The sequence below is a fragment of the Notamacropus eugenii genome, chromosome 1 (genome assembly GCF_028372415.1).
Source record: "Notamacropus eugenii isolate mMacEug1 chromosome 1, mMacEug1.pri_v2, whole genome shotgun sequence".
NCBI lineage: Eukaryota > Metazoa > Chordata > Mammalia > Diprotodontia > Macropodidae > Notamacropus > Notamacropus eugenii.
Genome location: NC_092872.1, coordinates 662,277,457 through 662,296,930, shown reverse-complemented (window position 1 = coordinate 662,296,930; position 19,474 = coordinate 662,277,457). Strand labels below are relative to the sequence as shown.

General features: G+C 39.5%; 2 protein-coding genes across 9 annotated transcripts in view; one reads left to right on the top strand and one right to left on the bottom strand.

The window, feature by feature from the left end:
• PIGF (phosphatidylinositol glycan anchor biosynthesis class F) overlaps positions 1–1,524 on the bottom strand; it is a 44,421-nt gene extending 42,897 nt beyond the window's left edge. For 2 of the 7 annotated variants that reach the window (XM_072635691.1, XM_072635695.1), the window contains exon 1: positions 1,070–1,341. The gene's annotated coding sequence lies outside the window, so the exon portion shown is untranslated. Of the gene's footprint in view, positions 1–742 lie in introns of all 7 variants that reach the window. The other 5 variants (XM_072635693.1, XM_072635697.1, XM_072635694.1 and 2 more) reach the window with 4 other exon arrangements.
• A 57-nt stretch (positions 1,525–1,581) lies between these two features.
• On the top strand, positions 1,582–19,172 carry CRIPT (CXXC repeat containing interactor of PDZ3 domain). 2 transcript variants are annotated; one of them, XM_072635701.1, is made up of 5 exons: positions 1,582–1,716; positions 14,734–14,799; positions 15,909–15,963; positions 17,500–17,603; positions 17,889–19,172. In XM_072635701.1, exons 1-5 carry the CDS (start codon positions 1,701–1,703, stop codon positions 17,951–17,953), a joined length of 306 nt encoding a protein of 101 aa, XP_072491802.1. In that variant the 5' UTR covers positions 1,582–1,700; the 3' UTR covers positions 17,954–19,172. The 2 variants fall into 2 exon arrangements, with proteins under 2 accessions (XP_072491802.1, XP_072491801.1); XM_072635700.1 differs by lacking the exon at positions 1,582–1,716 and adding an exon at positions 3,206–3,304.
• The last annotated feature ends 302 nt before the right edge of the window (positions 19,173–19,474 follow it).

The window sequence follows — 19,474 nt, the reverse complement described above, 5'->3', positions numbered from 1 at the left end:
TTTACACCTCCTGTCAAATACTAAGTGACATTATACGGACTTTCATAGCAAAGCACTAGCCTGGTATCACCTAGAATGATTAATCATACTATTCTGAACCAAGGAACACCAACTTCGAACAAGCATTAATTAAGTACCTACATGGCAAGCACTTTGCTAAGCACTAGGAATACCAAGAAAGACAAAAACTGTCTCTGCCTTCAAGAATCCCAAGGGAGAGACAACAAACACCTAACTATGCACAAAAAATACCTATACGGGATAAACTGAAGATAATCTCAAAGAAAAAGCAACAGCATGAAGAGAGAAAGGCAAAGGCTTCTTGCAGAAAGTAGAACTTTAGTCGAGCCTCAAAGGAAGCCAGAGAATCCAAGGAGGCTCTTAGGGGGGAGAGAATTCTAGCTATGTGCCCATGCACAGAGCCAGAAAGACTGAGAGATAGATTGTCCCTAGATGCCAATCATACTTAGTTTGAGGCTAAAAAAAGCCTCTATTATTATTAAAAAATAATAATAGCTAACATTAATAGTTTGCAGAGCGCTTTACAAATTTTATCTATTCTTCTCCACAATAACTCTAGAAGGGAAATAGTTATCTCCGTTTTAGAGAGGAGAAAACAGGCCCAGGTTTAGTGACGTGCACACAGCTAACAAACGTTGAGCCCAAACGTGAATCCACGTCTTTCAGACTCCAGGTATAGCATTCCATACACTGTGCTACCTAGCTGTCTCCGATCTATTACCGTGGCTCCAGGTAAAGCCAAGCACCTGAAAGGGGACGGCGCAGACGGAGGAGCCAAGCGTCACAGGAAGAGGACTGACTACACGCAGCCAGAGGGCTTTTCGACGGCCGGCTCAGGGACCTTAGACTTAAAACTTCCCATCTTCGGTCCTCGCTCTTCTCGTCTACCGACCAGAGGGGCTGGTCTAGAGACGATCTCTTACGATCCCACAGGAGCCAGGAGAAACCAGGAAAAGTTTCTCACAAATCTCATTCCCCTCGGAAAGAGAACATTCTGCCGAAGGAAACGCGCCCCTCGCGGACCGGGTAGGCGGGCACGTCGCTTTACCTGTCCAGGGCCTCTAGTAAAAGAGGGCTGGAGGAGTGACCTCCAAGGTGAATTCTGGCTCGGGGCCCCTTCGGCGTCCCAGAGGTGGGAGGGCAGCGGAAGCAGTGAGAGGCACACCGGAGGAGAGAAGGGCAGGAAGCGGGGCCACTCCACCGCAGAGCCCGGGGCTCCGAGGAGGGACGTGGGGGGGCGGGGAAGCAGGACCTGCCGGAGCAAGGCCCAAGCGGAGAGGGGCGTGGTGACCCCCAGGCTTCTCCGTTCGATCTTACCTGAGCCTCGGGCCTGAGCAGAAGTGGGTGGGAGGTAAAGCTCCCGCCCTCTCGGCTCTCAGGTGCGACTGGTTGTCTCGCATTACGCGCAGGCGCACACACACGTGCGCACGTGAGTTCTTCCTCACTCAATGGCTGGGAAGCTCCAGCAGCCAATCGGAGAGGGAGAAAGGCCGGAAAGAGGAGACAAGCCCCGCCCTCTTTCCTCCACCAGCGCTCCAGGTGTGGGGGAGGTGAATTAGTAAGGCGGAAAGAAATCCCTTATGACCCGGAAGGAGGTTCCCGGCCGGAGGATTGTTTACATTTAGAAGAATCCCGCGCCTTTGGGAAGGTAGTTAAACCGACTTGATCCCTCTAACAGGATGGTTTGCGAGAAATGTGAGTGAGGGTACCTATCGCTCCGGGGGATGGGGATGGGGGCAGAGGAGAAAGAGGGGACAAAGATGAATGCGCGACCCCTGGCCCAAACTCCCGAGGCTCCCTGTGCTTCTCAGCCTCAGGGGGTCTGGTCCCTGCCCTGACCGCCCTCCCTTCAGCTAGTCCTCTGCCTCTCCTTTCCGACATCGCCAAAGCCTCTCCCGGTGCTTCTCGCCCATTCCCCTCCGTTTCCACCCTGTTCCCCCGCTTGAGGCCCGAGCCGATTGTCGCGTCTCAACAGGCGTCGCGTCTCTACCCTGCTCCCTAAATCCCCCCTGCTGCCCTTATCTTTGGTCACGAGCCTGCTCCCCAGGGCCCACGGCAGCAGGACCGTGTGAGCCCTGCGTGTGTGTATGTGTGTATGTATATGTACACGTTAATCAGTAGGACCCTACATTTGGTCATATCCCCAATATTGCAGAGAAGAAAACTGAGGCCCACATCGTTAATTGGTGCAAGACCCGAAAAGTGATAAGTGATAGAACAGGGATTTAAAGAAAGGTTTTCTGACTTGAAATTCACGGAGGGGGGGGAAGGGTTTCCCCTTCTCCAACTGCATAAAATCAACTGGATCCTCTATCCTCTATCCACATTCATGTTCAGTGAGTGCTATTTCCATCATAGCTTGCAGTCTCTGTAGTCCAGATTTGAACGTTCCTGAGCCCAAAAATATGCCTTTGTCATAACTAAGTTTCACCCACCCAATTCTCTCTGTCAAATCCTGCCTATCTTTCAAGGTCTAGTTTAATTCCACCCAGGTATGTAGGCCCACCATGGTCTTTACATATCTCTAATATCCAAAAGAACAGTATGATTCTAACACTCATTTGATTTTAATCACTCTTTGTAATTAATATGTGTGTGTGTATCGTTTCTTTAAGGAGATTACAAACCCCTTAAGAAGAGGGACTTGGTTTCATTTTTTATCCTCCACGTTATACCCATTGTAGGAAGGTAATCAGTCTCTCCATAAGTACTTGTAAAACATCTTCTATGTGTCAGGCAATCTGCTAAAACGTTGGGAATACAAAGAAGGGCAAAAGACTATCCTTTCTCTCAAGTAGCTCAACAGGTAAAACTGTATATAAACAAGTTATATACAGGATAAAGAGATAATCAACAGGCAGCTAGCATTCATCAGCCTTCAAGGGATCAGGAAAGGCTGGAATTTTAGGTGGATTTTTAGCCAGGACTTGGAAAGAAGCCAGAAGTCAGAAATGAGGAGGGAGAGCTTGGAGGATAGCCACTGAAAATGCACAGTCTGGAGACGGAGTGTCTTGTATGAGGAAGTGCCTGGAGGCCAGTGTCACTGAATCACAGAGTAGAGGGTGAATAAGTCAGAAGACTGAAAAGGTAGGAAGGGGCCATTTTGTGAAGAGCTTTGAATACTAAAGTATTTTATATTTGACCCTGGAGGTCATAGAAACTACTGGGGTTTATTGAATGGTAGATGAAATGGTCAGACCTGCCTTTTAGACAGATAATTTTTCAGCTGAATGGAGAATGAACTGGAGTGTGAAGAAACCAGTGGGCTATTATAGTACTCCAGGTATGAGAACCTGCGTCAGGGTGGTGGCAGTGTCAGAGAAAAGAAGAAAATATGTTTGAGCAATGTTACAAAGATGAAATCAATTGTACTTGGCAACAGATTGGGTATTGGGGGAGAGTGGAAGTGAGGAGCTTAGGACTACATCTAGGTTTGTGAGCCTGGGGAACTGAGAAGTGCCATTAATAGTAATAGGAATTAATGTAATTAATTATTTTTTAATAGTAATAGGAAAATTAGAAAGAGGGAAAGATGAATTCAGTTTTGGACATGTTCAGTTTAAGATATCTATAAGACATCCGCTTTGAGATGTCTAATAAGCAGTTGGAGATTCTAAAGTCTAAAGCATTTGGAGGTCAGGAGAGAAGTTAGTGCTGGGAAAGTAGATCTGAGAATCATTAGCATAGAAATGACGGTAATTGTATCCGGGAGATTGAGTAAGATCACCAGGTGAAAAATAGGATAGGGGAATAAGAGAAGAGGGTCCAGGACAGAGCCCAAGACAACCCATTACATTTTTGGCTATCTCCAATTTTGGGATTTTATTTTTTCCTTCCATGGAATCCAAATTTGCTTTGTTCATCAGCGTCTGAGCAGAAACTAAGGCAGCAGATAATGGGAATGATCCAAGGCCAAAGCTAACAGGCCATGATCAGCAGCGTGATCAGAGCCAGGGACTCAGTTGAAGTGGACAGTGTAGAGTTGAACTGGTTCACCAAGAGGTCACGATGAGAAAGAAAGGAGAATGCAGCTAGTGCAGGAGTGGTGGCCAGGGAAAGAACTGAAGGCTTAAGGAATTGGAGGTCACAATTTGGATGAAGAACAGGATAGAGAGAGAGGGAGAATGACAGTAGATTGTGATCAGATAAGGAAATTTCAAGAGGTCGTTACCATGGAGGTAATACATTGTCGGTGAAGGCAAGGGCAAGGTTATGGCTTCTTTGTGTATGGCTGAGGTGGGGTGGTGGAATAGGTCATATAAAATGAGTAAATTAAATGAGTTGGGTTTATTTTTCAGATCTGTGCGTAAGAGAGGTAATATTTTATTTTTTTCCAATTCCATTTAAAGATAGTTTGCAACATTCATTTTTTTAATAAGATTTTAAGTTCCAGATTTTTCCCCTCTCTCCCCATGACAGTAAACAATCTGGTATGGGTTATACATTGTACAATCATGCTAAACATATTTCCATATTAGACATGTTGTAAAAGAAGAATCCATACAAAAGGGGAAAACCGCAAGAAAGAAAAACAAAAATAAGTGAAAATAGTAAATGCTTCAATCTGCATTCAGACTCCATAGTTCTTTCTCTGGATATAGATAACATTTTCCTTCATCAATCTTTTGGAATTGTCTTGGATCATTGTATTGATGAGAAGAGCTAAGCTAGTCATAGTTGATCATCACACAATGTTGCTGTTACTGTATGCAATGTTCTCCTGGCTCTGCTCACTTGACTTAGCATCAGTTTATGTAAGTCTTTCCAGGTTTTTGTGAAATCTGTTTTCTCATCATTTCTTATAGCACAATCCATTACATTCATAGTCAGCCAATTGATGGACATCTCCTCAATTTCTAATTCTTTGTAACCACAAAAAGAGCTGCAATAAATATTTTTGTAAATGTAAGTCCTTTTCCCTTTTTTATGATCTCTTTAGGATATAGATCTCATAGTGGTAATTGCTTTATCAAAGGGTATTCACAGTTTTATAGCCCTTTGGGCATAGAGGAACTGTGAATTTAAGGTGTTTAAGAGAGTATCAGTGTGTATGTTGAAGTCCTAGTATGAGGGAAAGAGTTGGGGAGGAGAGAACAATTGTGATCTTATTGTGAACTCATTGAGGAAAGAGGGGGAGTGTACTGGAGGCAGAAAGTTAACAGCTATTCAGCAATACCACTTCTAGGTCTGTATTCCAAAGATATCGTGAAAATAAGAAAAGGACCCTCATATACAAAAATATTTATAGCAGCTCCTTTTATGGTGGCAAAGAGTTGGAAACTGAGAGAAATGCCCATCAGTTGGGGAATGGCTGAACAAGTTGTGGTATATGAATGTAATGGAATACTGTTGTGCTGTAAGAAGAGATGAGCAGGCAGACTTCAGAATCCACATTGCGGCTTTCACAGACTTAGCTCTTCTCACCAATGCAAGGATCTAAGACAGCTTCATAAGACTCATGATGGAAAATGCTGCTCATATCTAAAGAAAGAACTATGGAGTACAAATGCAGATTGAAACATACTGTCTGCTCTTTTTTGTTGTTGTTTTGTTTGGCTTCTTTCTTGTGTTTCTCCCATTGGTTCTAATTCTTCTTTACGATATGACTAATGTGAAATTTTCACTAATATGAAAATAGGTTTAATATGAATGTATATAAAGATTGCATGCCATCTTGGAGAGTGAGGAGGGAGGGAAGGGGAGAAAATTTAAAACTCAGAATTTTATGGAAGTAAATATTGAAAAATAAAAATAAAAATTTTTTTGAAGTTAAAAAAAGAAGGATAACAGCTACTAGAATTTTTATTGGGTGGTGGAAAGGGATTCAGTGAATGTTAAAGGAAGAGAGACTACTGCATAGTGATGGTAGCAGGAAAACTTGAAATTGGCACTCTGAAGCAAGGAATATTCAACTTCCCCATCTCAGTGTGGGGAGGGGGAAAGAGGGGGGGAAATGGAGGAAATGGGTGAAAGTGGAAAGGTAGGCTGTAGTCAGAGGGATCCAGTTCTCAATAAGAGCCAGAACATGGAAGAAGTGGGAAAGACAAAGATTTAAGATGAAAGCAGGTTTGTTACCTATGGAGCAGGCATTCCAGACAACACAATGGAAGGGGTAGGTAGCATTAGAGTGAGACACTGGGGGCTTTTCGTGGAGGAGAATAGTACTAATTTATCAGTACCAGATGCAGAATAGCATTGGAATGATTACAGAGTGGAGTTCAGAATTACTGGGTACGGGAGGGTATGATTGGTGGGAGTTTGTTAATTGAGGAATGAGTTCAGGTGAGTTTTCTTTAGGGGTTTGGACTCATAGTGAAAACCTGGGTAGGTGGGTGCCTTAAGCAGTTAAGGTAAGGGGACAAGTGCTGGGAGCTTAAGGAATGGTGTGCTCCCCTTTGCCCCAAGACCTGGCAATTAGTAGGTTAGAATGGCATTTTCTCCGTTTTCTGCCAAGGCAGGAGAATGGTACATTATGGAATGGCCTTTCACTTCTTTCTGAAGAAGGCAGGAGCCTCAGTGCAGTGGAATGGTACTTAGCAAACATTTGTTGATTTAATACTGTATTTGTGTTTCATCCAACTTCATGTAAGGGTATGATTTTGTTTCCCACAGAAATGAGGTACAAGGAAAATGGAATTGGGGCTTGCCATAAACAAAACTGTGAGATAAATTCAGTTGTTGTCTGTGACTTCAGCTCCATTTCTCTCTCCTTTCTTTCTCCCACCATGCTCCCTCCCTTTGAGGCATTCTTATCTAAACATTTTTTCTCTTCCTCCATTGCTAGGATATGTCACCTCTTGTCTACCTATGTTCTCCCTAGAGAACTTTACTAAATTCCACAAGTATTTATTAAATACCAATATATGTCTAATGCTGTACTAGAACACGCTATACGAGATGGTATAAAAGATATAAAACAATTATCAGATATTTTCCCTGAATTACCTGTTGCAAAGATTGATTTCCAGAATGTTGGAGATCTTACAGTCTAATCACCCTTTCTTACAGATGAAAATACTAACATTTAGTGAAGTGATTTGCCCTAGGTCATGCAGTGCTTGGCAGAGAACTGGGACTTCCAATTTCAGGTGCTAATACAATTGAAAAGATCAGAGAACAGCGTAAGGCCTTATGTAATACAGTTCTATAGTAAATGTAACTGTTTCCAGTATATATGGTATAGAAGGTGCTAAAAATGGTAGCTAGGGGAAGAGATCACTGTTGGCTGGGTAAGTTATTATGGACAGTAACTTAATCCAATAAACTAATTTGTGTTCTTCTATCCCCCAAGTATATTTAATATAAATAAAATTTTAACAGTAACCTTCTGGAGAAAAAGTTGCAACCTGTTTAACATTTTTGAAAGGCTACAGAATAACTCTTCCACTCCCACACCTCAGACTCAGCATGCTCAAGACTCAACTCATTTTCATCCCCTCAAAAGTTCCACCTTCCTGCTAACTTCTCTTTTTGTTGATGGCGCCACCATCTTCCTTGTTTTCCAAACTGCAAACTTCAGTATTATCTTTGATTCTTCCTTCTCGTTTACACCCATTATTTAATCAGCTGCTTTTTGTTTTTTTAATCAGAAACTGTCAGTTCTACCTTTACATTCTCACTAGCATCCATTCTTTCCTTTCCACTCTTACTGTCTGTATCACTGGTCAGGCCTTCAGCTATTGCTTGGATAACTGTGATAGTTTTCCAAATGGTCTCACACCAGTCCATCTTTTACATTATTGTCTAAGTAACCTTTCAGGTGCCAGATCCTTCCTAAAGCTTTTCCTTTCTCTTCTCCATTCCCTCCAGGTAAAAGTAATCTTCCTTCAGATTTTTCATGGTACTTTGGGTTTTTCTTTGCACTTTTTGCTTCTTACTTTAAATCATAGTTATATGACTTATCTCATGTGCCCACTTACCCTTGTGCTTTAACTGTAAACCATTATATAGTACAAGCTGTACACTGAAAGGAATGACAGTAACTATAGAAATTTTACTCTAAGTAGAAGAAGGCAATAATATGAGTGACTAGAGGAACAATGGAGATCAATTTTTCTTCATTAAACAAACACTTAAAGTGCCTGTTTGGTCCTTAAGTGCCTAGTCTGCTGAGCAGGAGTATATTCAAAGATCAGTCATGGCCTCTGTCTTCATAGAGTTTATAACATAGTAGGGGAGATTGGGTAAGACAAGCACATGAATCAATTTATTAGCAATACGAATTATAGTATAACAACTGCATGAGGTTTGAGTGTAGGTGAGATCGAGATCAGCACAGAATAGGGTAGCAGATTATTGAGTAGAATGGCCTGTCAGACCAGTGCTTAGGGAAAATCATTTTGTCAGCTGTGCTAAAGAGCAGATTGAGGAGAGATGACAATAATGTAAATAAAAACATGGCAGAAAGGCAACTAAATCTGAAATAAATGCAAAAATCTAGTACTGAAGTGAGAGGCTAGAGGACTATGGATGCTGACTGTGGCAGACAGAATTATTGTATTGGTTATTTTTGCTTAACTTTTAATTATTCCAGAGAGAGTTGAGGGAGGAAGAAAAGAGTGAAGAAGATTATGTAGGGAAATAATAATGCTGCAAAAACGCATTGCTGAAAATGTTTTTAAAAGAAAAATAATAGGGTAACAGAATAGAAGAGACTACTGGAGTTCAATTTAACAAGGTTTTATTAAACACCTCCATTTTTCAGCACACAGGGAAATAATGATAAAGTGAAAGCGAGGCTCTCCCCTCCATTGGCTGCCTTTCATCTTTAGGACAGGACATAAAGAAGTGAGTAAAGGCATGTCCTACAGTCTGCTGTATGTAGATGGATTAACTACAATACTAGATTTTAAATCCCTTGCTGACCTCATTCATCTTTATGTATACATTGCTGCATCTAGTACAGTTTCTTGCATGAAGTAACACCTTTCCTTTATACAATGACTTGAAGGTACATTGCTCACAACAATCCTCTAAAGTGGTTACAGCAAATACTTTCCCATTTTACAAATGAGGAAATTGAGGTTCAGAGATGTTCTGACTGACCCATGGTCACACCACTAGATTGTGTTGAGCCAGGTCTTTTCAAGCAGCAACACTTCCTCACTCTTTAGCCAGAACTTTGTTTTCTTATCTGTAGAGGAGGAATAATAAAAGCTGTTGAACGTATCTCTCAGGCTTGAAACAACGAGACTCTGATGAAATAATGTAAATGACGTGCTTTATAAATCTTAAGGGTTTTTCTTTAAAAATTGTTACAAGGAGAGCCCAGCAGGTAAGGGAAGAGGGAGAACGGAATTATATGAGGAAGTTGTTTGTTTTTCATTCTTGAAGAAGACCAATGACATCAGGAAGGTGATGTCTTTACTTGCAAGTGAATCAGATTTAAGTGAGGCAGAGCTGTGCAAAGTCATCAGCCTTACTTTTTCCTCCAGGATCTTCTGAGTCCAGTGGCATGACATAGGTCAAGAACACTGGAAATGATTCAGGATGCAGTGAGAGACCTTAACATTTTTAGTCTTTCCAGATCTCAGTTTGTCTGAGGCAACGCCCATTCAGTGATTAAGGTTAGATAAGAAATAAGGCAAAAAATGGCCTCTTTTATCTGGGCAAAAAAAAATTTAGTCTGGCAGGGGAAGACCCTCAGGGTTTCTGGCCAAAACAAGAACAATTGCTATTTACACTCACTCTGAGCCAAACATGCTGTGAAATGATCTCATGAGAAATAAGGTAAACCACCCCACCCTGCCCCTTACAAACTATAAAGTATTGCATGTCAGTTTGGGCTGCCATTGGTGTGGTTTGATTCTGGTCCTACACACTTTGCATTATTAGATGTCTTTGCTGAGGAAGTGGATGATAAGTGGAAGAATAAATGCATTTAGCTGTTGCCGTGAACGTTTACTACCAATTTGGCTGCAAGCAACTGTTTTTGACTGCTTTTTATTACAGCCTGATGCTTCAGAAATTTTTTTTATTTTTTTTTCTTTCACATTTCCTTGTGGTCAAGTAAATGTATAAATAGACATTGAACTCCTACATAAAACCTCTAGCACCTTACGTATTGTACACAACCAAAGAAAAAAATGATTTTTTAAAAATGTGATTGCTTTAAGTCTTAGTTTTACTTTTCAAAGTGTATTTATTAATTTACTTACAGTGTTACACCTATATTTTCATTTGATTTGCCAGCATTGCACAGTTTTGTCACTTGATGGCGCCAAAAAAAGGCAAAATAGAAAACTTTTTTGAAATATGTGTGCAATATTTATGAAGTCTTAAACTATTATTTCTATCTATGAATTTGTTTAAAATAAATCATTTTATCTTTAAAATCTTTAGTTAAATCTCATTGTAATTGTGAGTGAGCTAAATTATCCCTCATTTTAGGTAATAATTGAATTAAGGAGATGAGGTCAATTTCCAGAATTATAGAGCTAAGTTAGACCTAACTTCTACGCTACCATTCTCTCACTTGCAAACACACTAGCCACTTGGTACCAAATGAATCTTTTAATACCATGAGGCATCAGCTGTGACAAATCTAATGCTCCCCACTTTGAGGTTCACTGCTTTTTATGGGGTTGTTCCCTAACATTTGGGTACTCTGGATATTATAAGACAGGATTCTAGACTCTTCCCTTCTGATCAGTGACTGGAATTATTTTAATGCAGTGTTGACTTTTTGCTATAAAATTCTTATCTTCTAGAAACTGTCTTACTAGGCTTCAGTTCAGATGCCTCTAGAGGTGAGGGTAAGATCAGGCATATCCAGAGCTTTAAGGATCACCAGGAACAAAGTTGTCATGACACATACCTCTCCTTTTAGAGCTTGATTCCGGCTGCATGGAGTCTTCCCTGATCCCTCCAGCTGCTAGTGCCTGTCTTCACAAACTACCTTGTATTTAACTACTTTGTTCTTCCTCACCTTTTACGTACATATGTCCCTATTGTCTTCTGCCTTGAAAACAGACATTGTTTCAGTTTTTACATCCTTGTCTCCAGCACTTAGCATAATGACTGGTACATGCTTATGGGTTATGTACAAACCCAACCCATGGAAACGGTTTTGTAGTAGAAGAAGTAATCAGAAGATTGAATTCAAGTTCCGTTTTTAATACTTCCTCACTGCATGATCCTTAGCAGGTGCCTTAAAGAATCTGTGCCTCAGTTTCCTATCTCTAAAACTGACATTAAAGCTGGTATTCTCTACCTCACAGGATGCTTGTAAGGAAAGCCCTTGGCAGACATTAAAGCACTGTTCATATGTGAATTATTGCTGGCATGTTATAGTCATCAAAATTTACTTTTCATTGTAGATGGGGATCGGTGTCCACGGATTATCACCCCAGCTTTGTAACTACAAGGACAAGTAAGGCGGAATGCCTGAATGCTCCGCTGGTCTTTGGTGGAGTCAGAAATAAACCTTTGTTGTCTGTGCTGCTGGTTTTGATGTTACATTGTGTACTAATTGAACTGTTATTAGAAGCAGCCTTCTTCAGGACTTACACCATACTGATTTGTCTCTAGGCTGCATCCTTGATAGGTGGCTCATTATAAAGACTTTTAACCAGTGGTAGTGAGGCAGAGTGGGCCAGCACCAGAAGCACTGTAAGGTCATTGCTTGGGTTGGCTGGGCTTGGTTCCAAGGCCTTTGAGAAGTAGAGAGTCTGAGGCTAAAGTAGGGGGCAGGACCATGAGGTAGTAGGTCTTTATAAGGCTGTGCCAGACATGGTCCAGACTATCTCTGGTGCTTCCTCCAAATAATAGCACTAAGAAAAGGGCCTACTCTTTGTTGCCCTTTTGGTTATTTTTAGTTCTGTGGTTTCAGCAGTCAGGTGAAGCTGGGTGTGGAAATGTCTAAATGAATAGCTGACAACAAGGGCCATTTAAAACCTCTTGAACTATTTTTGGACTGAAAGCTTTGGTGAATGGACATTTGTGTAGGAGAAAACTTGGGCCCATGGGCCCATGTGACATATGGCTGTGGTGTTTTGTTTTTTCTTCAGTAAATAAATTAGGCAGCAGTTTCATCTTTCAAGGGGGAAAGAGTAGCCTGCACTTTCTGTCCTCTCATTCTCTTCTTAACGCCTTACAATCTGAATTCCAGCCTTTACATTCCCCAGAAATTACTCTCTCCAAAGTTACCAGTGACCTCTCCATTGCCAAATCCAGTGGCCTTTTCTCAATCCTCCTTCCCCTTGACCTTTCAGAAGCCTTTGACACAGTTGATCATTCTCTTCCCTGTAAGTTTTTAGGATAGCACTCTCTCGTGGTTTTCCTCCTACCTATCAGACCACTCCTCAGTCTCCTCTGCAAGACCCTCTTCCAGATCACTTCCTCTAACCATAGGTGTCTCTCAGGGTTCTGTCCTGGCTCCTTCTCTCTTCTCATGCTGTACTACTTCACTTGTGATCTCACCATCTCCCATGGATTTAATTACCATCTCTAGGCTGATGATTCTCAAATCTACCATTCCTTCCCCAAACTCTCCGCTGTCCTCCAATCTTACATCTCCAACCACCTTTCATACATCTCAAAATGGATGTCCGGTAGACATCTTAAACCAAACATGTCCAAAATGGAACTCATTCTCTTTCCCCCAAACCCTACCTCCCTCTTACCATACAGGGCAACACTATTCATTGTAGTTCCCCAGGCTCACAACCTTGGAGTCATCCTTTACCTTTCACTCTCTCTTATCTCCCATATCAAATCTGTTTGTCAAGGTCTGTCAATTTTACTTTTGCAACATCTCTTGAATACATTCCACCCATACCCCCACCCTTCTTCTTACACTACTATCATCCTGGTACAGGCTCTCATCACTTTATGCCTTTTCTGTTACAATAATCTGCTAGTGGATCTGCCTGCCTCAAATCCTGTTCTTTAATCCATCTGCCATTCAGCCACTAAAGTGATTTTCCTAAAGTGAAGGTCTGACCATGTCATCCCCTCTTTTCCCCATGAACTCACTGGCTCCCTGTTGCCTCTGGGATCAAATACAAAAACCTCCGGTGTTCAAAGCCCTTCATAATCTAGGCCCGTCCTAAACCTTTTTCCCCTATACATACTCTTTGATCCAGTGACACTGGCTTCCTTGATATACCATGAATAAGATAATTTGTCTCTCTGTTCAGGACATTTTCTCTAACTGCCCCTCACCCCCATACCTAAAATGCTTCTCACCTTAGATATATAATATAAAAACCTAGTGGACTTAGTTAACATGTCAATGGGACATCTTCCAAAAATTTACTTATTAACTTTCCTGGCTTCCTTTAAGTCCCAGCTAAAAGTCCATTCTCTATGGGAAGCCTTTTCTAACTGCTCCAAATTCTAGTGCCATTTCTCTATTAATTATTTCTTTTTTATCCTATATATAGTGTGTATATATTTGTTTTGTTTGTAATCTCCCTCATTAGATTGTGAGCTCCTTGAGGGCAGAGACTGGCTTTTATCTCTTTTTGTATCCCCAACACTTACCACAGTGCCTAGTACATAATAGACAATAAACATTTATTGACTGAATTAAGAAGGTAAGAGCTCAAGCCTGAGGTACATTGTATACTTACTGACCCAGATACCAACTGGAACTGTCTGCTAAATGGAAAAGATTATCTTGTAGCTGTGAGGTCCCATCTTAGATTCTGTAATATGGAGGCATAATGGACCTAGTCACCATGGTGGTGGGATGTCTTCCAGTAATTTAGGGATATGATCAGAAGAGGAGAATTTGATGGGGAGGGGGAAAACAGTAACTGAGGATTGGGGTTTGGCAGGTCATAAATAGCAGTAAGTAAGGGAGCAAAGAATTCTAGGACAAAGGGCAATATATTATTGAACTGGTTAAGTATGAGATCAAGACTATGAAGGGAAAAGTTAGTCCAAACTACTGCGGCAAGGTCTTATGCCACCAGGAAGCTGAATCAAATCCTCAAGCTATAGTCTCCTCAGCCAACCAAGTCTTGGGGATAGCTTCACTGTTTTTAGGGATAAACTAACTTAGCTTATATGGCAGGGACTGTAGTCCTTCCCAGTTTGGGGGAGCACTAGGAAAGTCTCTTCTAGAGAGAGCAAGGTTTCTGTGAACACTAGAAGATAGATAAAGTATGAGAGGAAGCAGTGTACTAGAGTTTATCACAAAGTCAATGTTCTGGAGGGCACAATGGAAGGGAAGGTAAATGAGGATAGAATATGAGAATCTCCTTGTAATATCTCTTGCTCTTCTAGAAATTATTATGCTGAAAGCCAAACAATATCTCTTACAAGGTTTATACACAATAATTTCTAACTGAGTTGTGGAAGGCCTATATTTATAATTAACATGTTATTCTGTCTCAGTCAGTGCTTTTGCATTTTACTGTATGGTATTCTTTATTATTGTGAATCCTAGAACAGTGATGTCAAACTTAAGTAGAAGTGGGGGGGCCAGTAGATCATACAGAAAGATCCCTGTGGACCATATGACGACTTTTAAAAAATGTAGTATCTGTGTCTTATTGTATCTTATTTATTTTGTTAAGTATTTCCCAATTACATTTTAATCTCTTTTGGGCAGCCCTCAGGAGTGTTGTGAGCCACATGAAACTGTGTTTAACATTTCTGTCCTAGACCCAAGAATATTGTTACTTCACTGTATTCTCTCAAAGGTAGTAATTCATGCTACATAACAGTCCCACACTTCCCCAATTTCCTTTGTTTTCATAATAGGTGAAAAGAAACTTGGTACTGTTATTACTCCTGATACTTGGAAGGATGGAGCAAGGAACACTACAGGTACTTCATCTTTGAGAAAATAACCTAAATGCTGATTCTGCTGACATGAATTTAACTATTTTCAATAATGTATTAATTCCATTTTTACAGTTTTGACAGTATCTTGCAAAGTATTAATATCTGTTTTAAAATTCATTGAATATTTGAATATAGTTACCCTTGACAACTCCATGATGTTTTTCATTCAGCCATCTAAATCACAATGTAGAATTCAATCTATTAGGAGGTCAAATGTTGTGTCTCATATGTATTATCCCTATGTCTTTGAAATGCAGAGTATAAATGATTTGTAAAAAGTTAGGACAGGAAGCTATTAAGGAATTTTATTTCCTCTCAGGTTTTTGGCTTGGTTTCACTTACTTAAAGTAGTGCGTCCTCTGACAAGAGAGATGGGTTGTTATTGCATGGAAAGGATATTATGAATAGAGGAATGTGGCGTCCTATGAGGCCGTGGGTATCATTGGAAAAAGTTCAGTGAAATGAAAGCCTCTCTGATACTTCATAGTTGTATGATTATCTGTCTGCAGGTTACTTAAGCTCTAAACGTCATGTTTCTTCATCTTAAAGTTGTGGAGCAGCATTTAGACTTTCGAATTTATGAGAGTGTAACAAAGAAAGCATTTTGTAAAACTTAAAGAACTATAGAAATTGGAGTTAGTCTTGGCTTCCCAGTTTTATTGTTTGAATGAAAAAGTAACCTCAATTAAAACATGGAATTTGATTTTATTGGAAAACCACTTGAAGTAGTTGTTTATTGAATGAATGAAAAAATTTTTATTGTTATTATATATTTATGGAGCACACAAGGTACCCAGCACCATGCTAACTGTCCTGGTGCTCACAGAACTAATTTAGTTAAATATGATGTCATTCCTGAAGTACTCTCCAACATCCAGAAGGTACAATTGGCTCTTTTCCACAAATTTTTATTACTTCATAAATAAAGTCATTCAAGTAGGCTCTTAAAATTTGACTTTTAAATCAGTTTTTGAGGGTTTTTCCATGAAGGTTATTTGATACAAAGCAAGCTTCAAAGAATAAACGCTTTAACTAATTGTGGTGGTGTTATATAACGAACTGAAGTACATTTCTGTTTTCTTTGTGCATAGAAAGTGGTGGAAGGAAATTAAATGAAAACAAGGCTTTGACTTCAAAGAAAGCAAGGTGAGCAGCAGAGCCGTATTAGAGTTAGAAGGGACATTTTCATTACTCCTAATGTTAAGCCATTGAGTGCACATTTCATGAACACTTATGACAAAGGTATTTCTAGCATACAAGTCCATGGTAGGAATATGAAAACCCTAGTACTTAATCCTACTTGTTTGTTGGCATGCGTTACTGGTGCCAACTAAGGGTAAGCTATCATCACCTACATGCTCTCCCTACTTATACATTGTATTCCTGCTCAACTCCTATATATGTGGGTTCTCTTTTCCCAAACACGAAAAATTAATGCTACATCCTTTTTGTAACTTTACTAGAAGATGTGATTATTGCATTCTTTTTCGAGTTTGGTTCTAGGATACAAACCACTAAATTGTAAAATACTGTATTGGTCCAAATGTAAACCAAAGTTTTCCTCAAAATCTTGTATAAAATACACAAGGCCTAAAATTAGTGTTAACCTATGTATGTTTTCTTTCCTTTCAAATAGTTGCTATTTTAGAGGTGTGACCTATATTTCACCCCTTGTATTGACTTCATCTTAATATACAAAGAATGTCAGTTTTACATCAGAGATGCTGAACAAGGCGACATTGTAGCTGGGGCTGAGTGCTACCTGAACAAGATTAAAATGCAACTGGAAAATGTTTAACAAAATAAATAAAAGTACAGTATAAGTACTGTTAATTTGATATTTTCTGAGTCAATATGCAGCCCTTTGAATTTGACACTACTGGTCTACATTATCTTTGTTGAGTCATTGCTTTCCTCTGTTGCTTATATTACCATTGACTCCCACATTGTGCAGCTTTCTATATCTTTAATTCTATGATATTCTGAAGCTAGGAAAATTCTTTTGAGATCCCACTTTTTAAAAAAATGTAATTTAAAGATGTATTATGTACACAAAACATATTATGGTATCTGTTTTAAGTTATTTCATTCATGCTTCCAAGTTTGTACCAAGGAAAATAAAATAAGCCCTGAAAAAAATATCCCTAGGAGTTGAATAAATCAAGGTTGTTGAAGGCAAAGATCATGTGTGTTTCTTATATTTTATATGTTGGTAAAGCCATCTGTTTGTGGAAAAACACTCACAAAACAAGGCCTACAGTTTCATTACCAGCTTATCTTCTGCTCTCTCTACTTAGAGAAGCTTATAACTGACATATATCATTTTAGAGTTTGCAAAGCACTTACATTACCTATTTGGGCCTTACAAGAATCCTGTGAGGCATATCCCATAGATAATTATTATCTCCATTTTATGGATAAGGAAACGGGCTCAGAAATGTTAAGTGATTTGTCCATGGTCGCACTACTAGTAAGGGCCAAAGCAGAATTTGATCCCACGTCTTCTCTACCTGGTCCGACAGTGCTGGTTCTCAGTAACCATTATGGTGGATTCTCACTCTGCGTTTTCATAAGAAGTCTTAAACCAAGAGCAAAGCATTATACAGGAAGTGTAGCATGAAGTTCTTTTGCATATCAGTAGCTTAATGTATCTTAATTTTCTCTTTTTTTTCTCCTTTCCAGATTTGACCCATATGGCAAGAATAAGTTCTCCACTTGCAGAATTTGTAAAAGTTCTGTGCATCAGCCGGGTTCTCATTACTGCCAAGGCTGTGCTTACAAAAAGGGTAAGTTTGTTTCATTCTTGTCTTGCATTTATAGAAAACTTTATCCTACAATCAGTACTTATTGGGTGAATATACAAAGGGGCATATCCCTTAATAAACGTTGATACCTCATTTTTTCAAGAAAATCTAACTTAGAATTTGACCATAGCAAAAATTCTCGATTTTCTTATTCTTTCTGATAAAATAAAGCTTCATAATCTTCAGAATTTCCCTAAAGAAACTAAGCAACTGCTGTTACAACAGAGATTGATTACATGATGCCCGCTTTATTTTCTTTTATTTCAGGCATCTGCTCAATGTGTGGAAAGAAGGTTTTGGATACCAAGAATTACAAGCAAACATCTGTTTAGTTACATTGATTGACTTTCTGGCTTCCACTTTCATATTTCTATGTAATTTTTATTTTCTGCTATGATTTCCAAGGTATAACTTGTACATACTGGTTTTAAAACAGTATTTCCAGACAAATGACTAATATTAGACCAATGTTGAGAGTCTTCCTCTCTTCTTTCAAGAAACCCTGAATAGTATAAAACATAATTAATATCTACAATTGATAACGTTTTTACAAACATTTTCCTCGGCTTAATAGGGCAGATTTAGTGAGAAGGTTTTTCCAATCCTTTATGCACTTTGTGCTTACTGTGTTTAGTAAAATCATTTCCCCCTTTTTTTCTGAGGTTATTTTTGCCAAAGGGATGGAAATGTTAGAAGTTTGCTAATACTGCCCTGATAGCAGTGAACCTTGGCAACAAAGATCATTATTTGTCTCCTGTGACAAGATACATGGCTCTTAGCACCAGAATCCTTTAGCTAATCAGAATTTAAAAGGGCAGCTAACCCTTGAAATTTTAATAGGACTTTATCAGAGACCATGGTCGCTAAAGTAGCCATGCTACTTACCCACCTACTGGTTAGACTGTACTGGAGAGGGTTTGAAAGTTTTAATCTTAAGATTTTCATTCCCATAGAAAAAGGAAAGAGTCCTTCTAGGGAGTAGCAAAAATAGAATGAATACTTCTCCTCTCCCTGTGCCTGAGTTTCCTCCAGCCCCCAGGCACACAAACCCCAGAAGTAGCTCAGAAGCAGTAGTATTTCTGTGAATTCAGCCAGTATTAGGAAAGCCAGGAGAGTGGCACTTGTCTGTATCGACCAGCGTGGGGAAACATCACTGTTGTTTGTGAAAGCCCCAGAAGCAGAGAATTCTTCTCCCTCTTCCCCCACCCAAAACAGCAATAACATGAATCCTGTAAATGATATGAATGGATAAACATTACCAGAATTTTGTACATCAAGTTCCCTAAATCCAGTATTGGGTGTCAAGGAAGAATGTTCTTGCTGTACCTTCGTAGGTTTGGGATCTCTGCTGTTGAAAGCAGATGCTTATTGGAAGATAGTTACGCAGCAAGGTAAAAATCTTTTTTCCTTTAAAAAGTTGGGGTGTATGAGAAATATGTGAAAGTGATGGAGTCCTTACAGGAGGCAGAATGCGGGGTATAAGTACTCTACATTCTTATTTAAGTTTGGAAATGATTATGAAAAGTAATTAAAGTTGTATTTGACATTTAATTGTTCTCTAGTTTCTTTTGTATAACTTTCTTTTCAGGATTTATATTTATAATATTTCCCAGTGGTGACTTTGTTGTGTGTTAGGCAAGTCAGAAACACATTTCTCCCAGGTCATCACTTCAGGTTGATAATGAAAACCAATTTGAAAGTCATGATTACAACAAATAAATGAATGAAAACCAATTTGAAAGTCATGATTACAACAAATAAAGACTTAAATTATTTCTAAGGAAAGGAAGAAAAATCAGAATCCTTTTTTTCATATTTTGCAAACTTTAAAGTGCTATTATTGCTGCTCTTGT

Coding starts and splice junctions, on each gene's coding strand:
- CRIPT (XM_072635700.1), top strand. CDS start 3,259: ATGAACTGGAGTGTGAAGAAACCAGTGGGCTATTATAGTACTCCAG. Junction 3,305..14,733: donor GGGCTATTATAGTACTCCAG/GTATGAGAACCT, acceptor TTTTCATAATAG/GTGAAAAGAAACTTGGTACT. Junction 14,800..15,908: donor TGGAGCAAGGAACACTACAG/GTACTTCATCTT, acceptor CTTTGTGCATAG/AAAGTGGTGGAAGGAAATTA.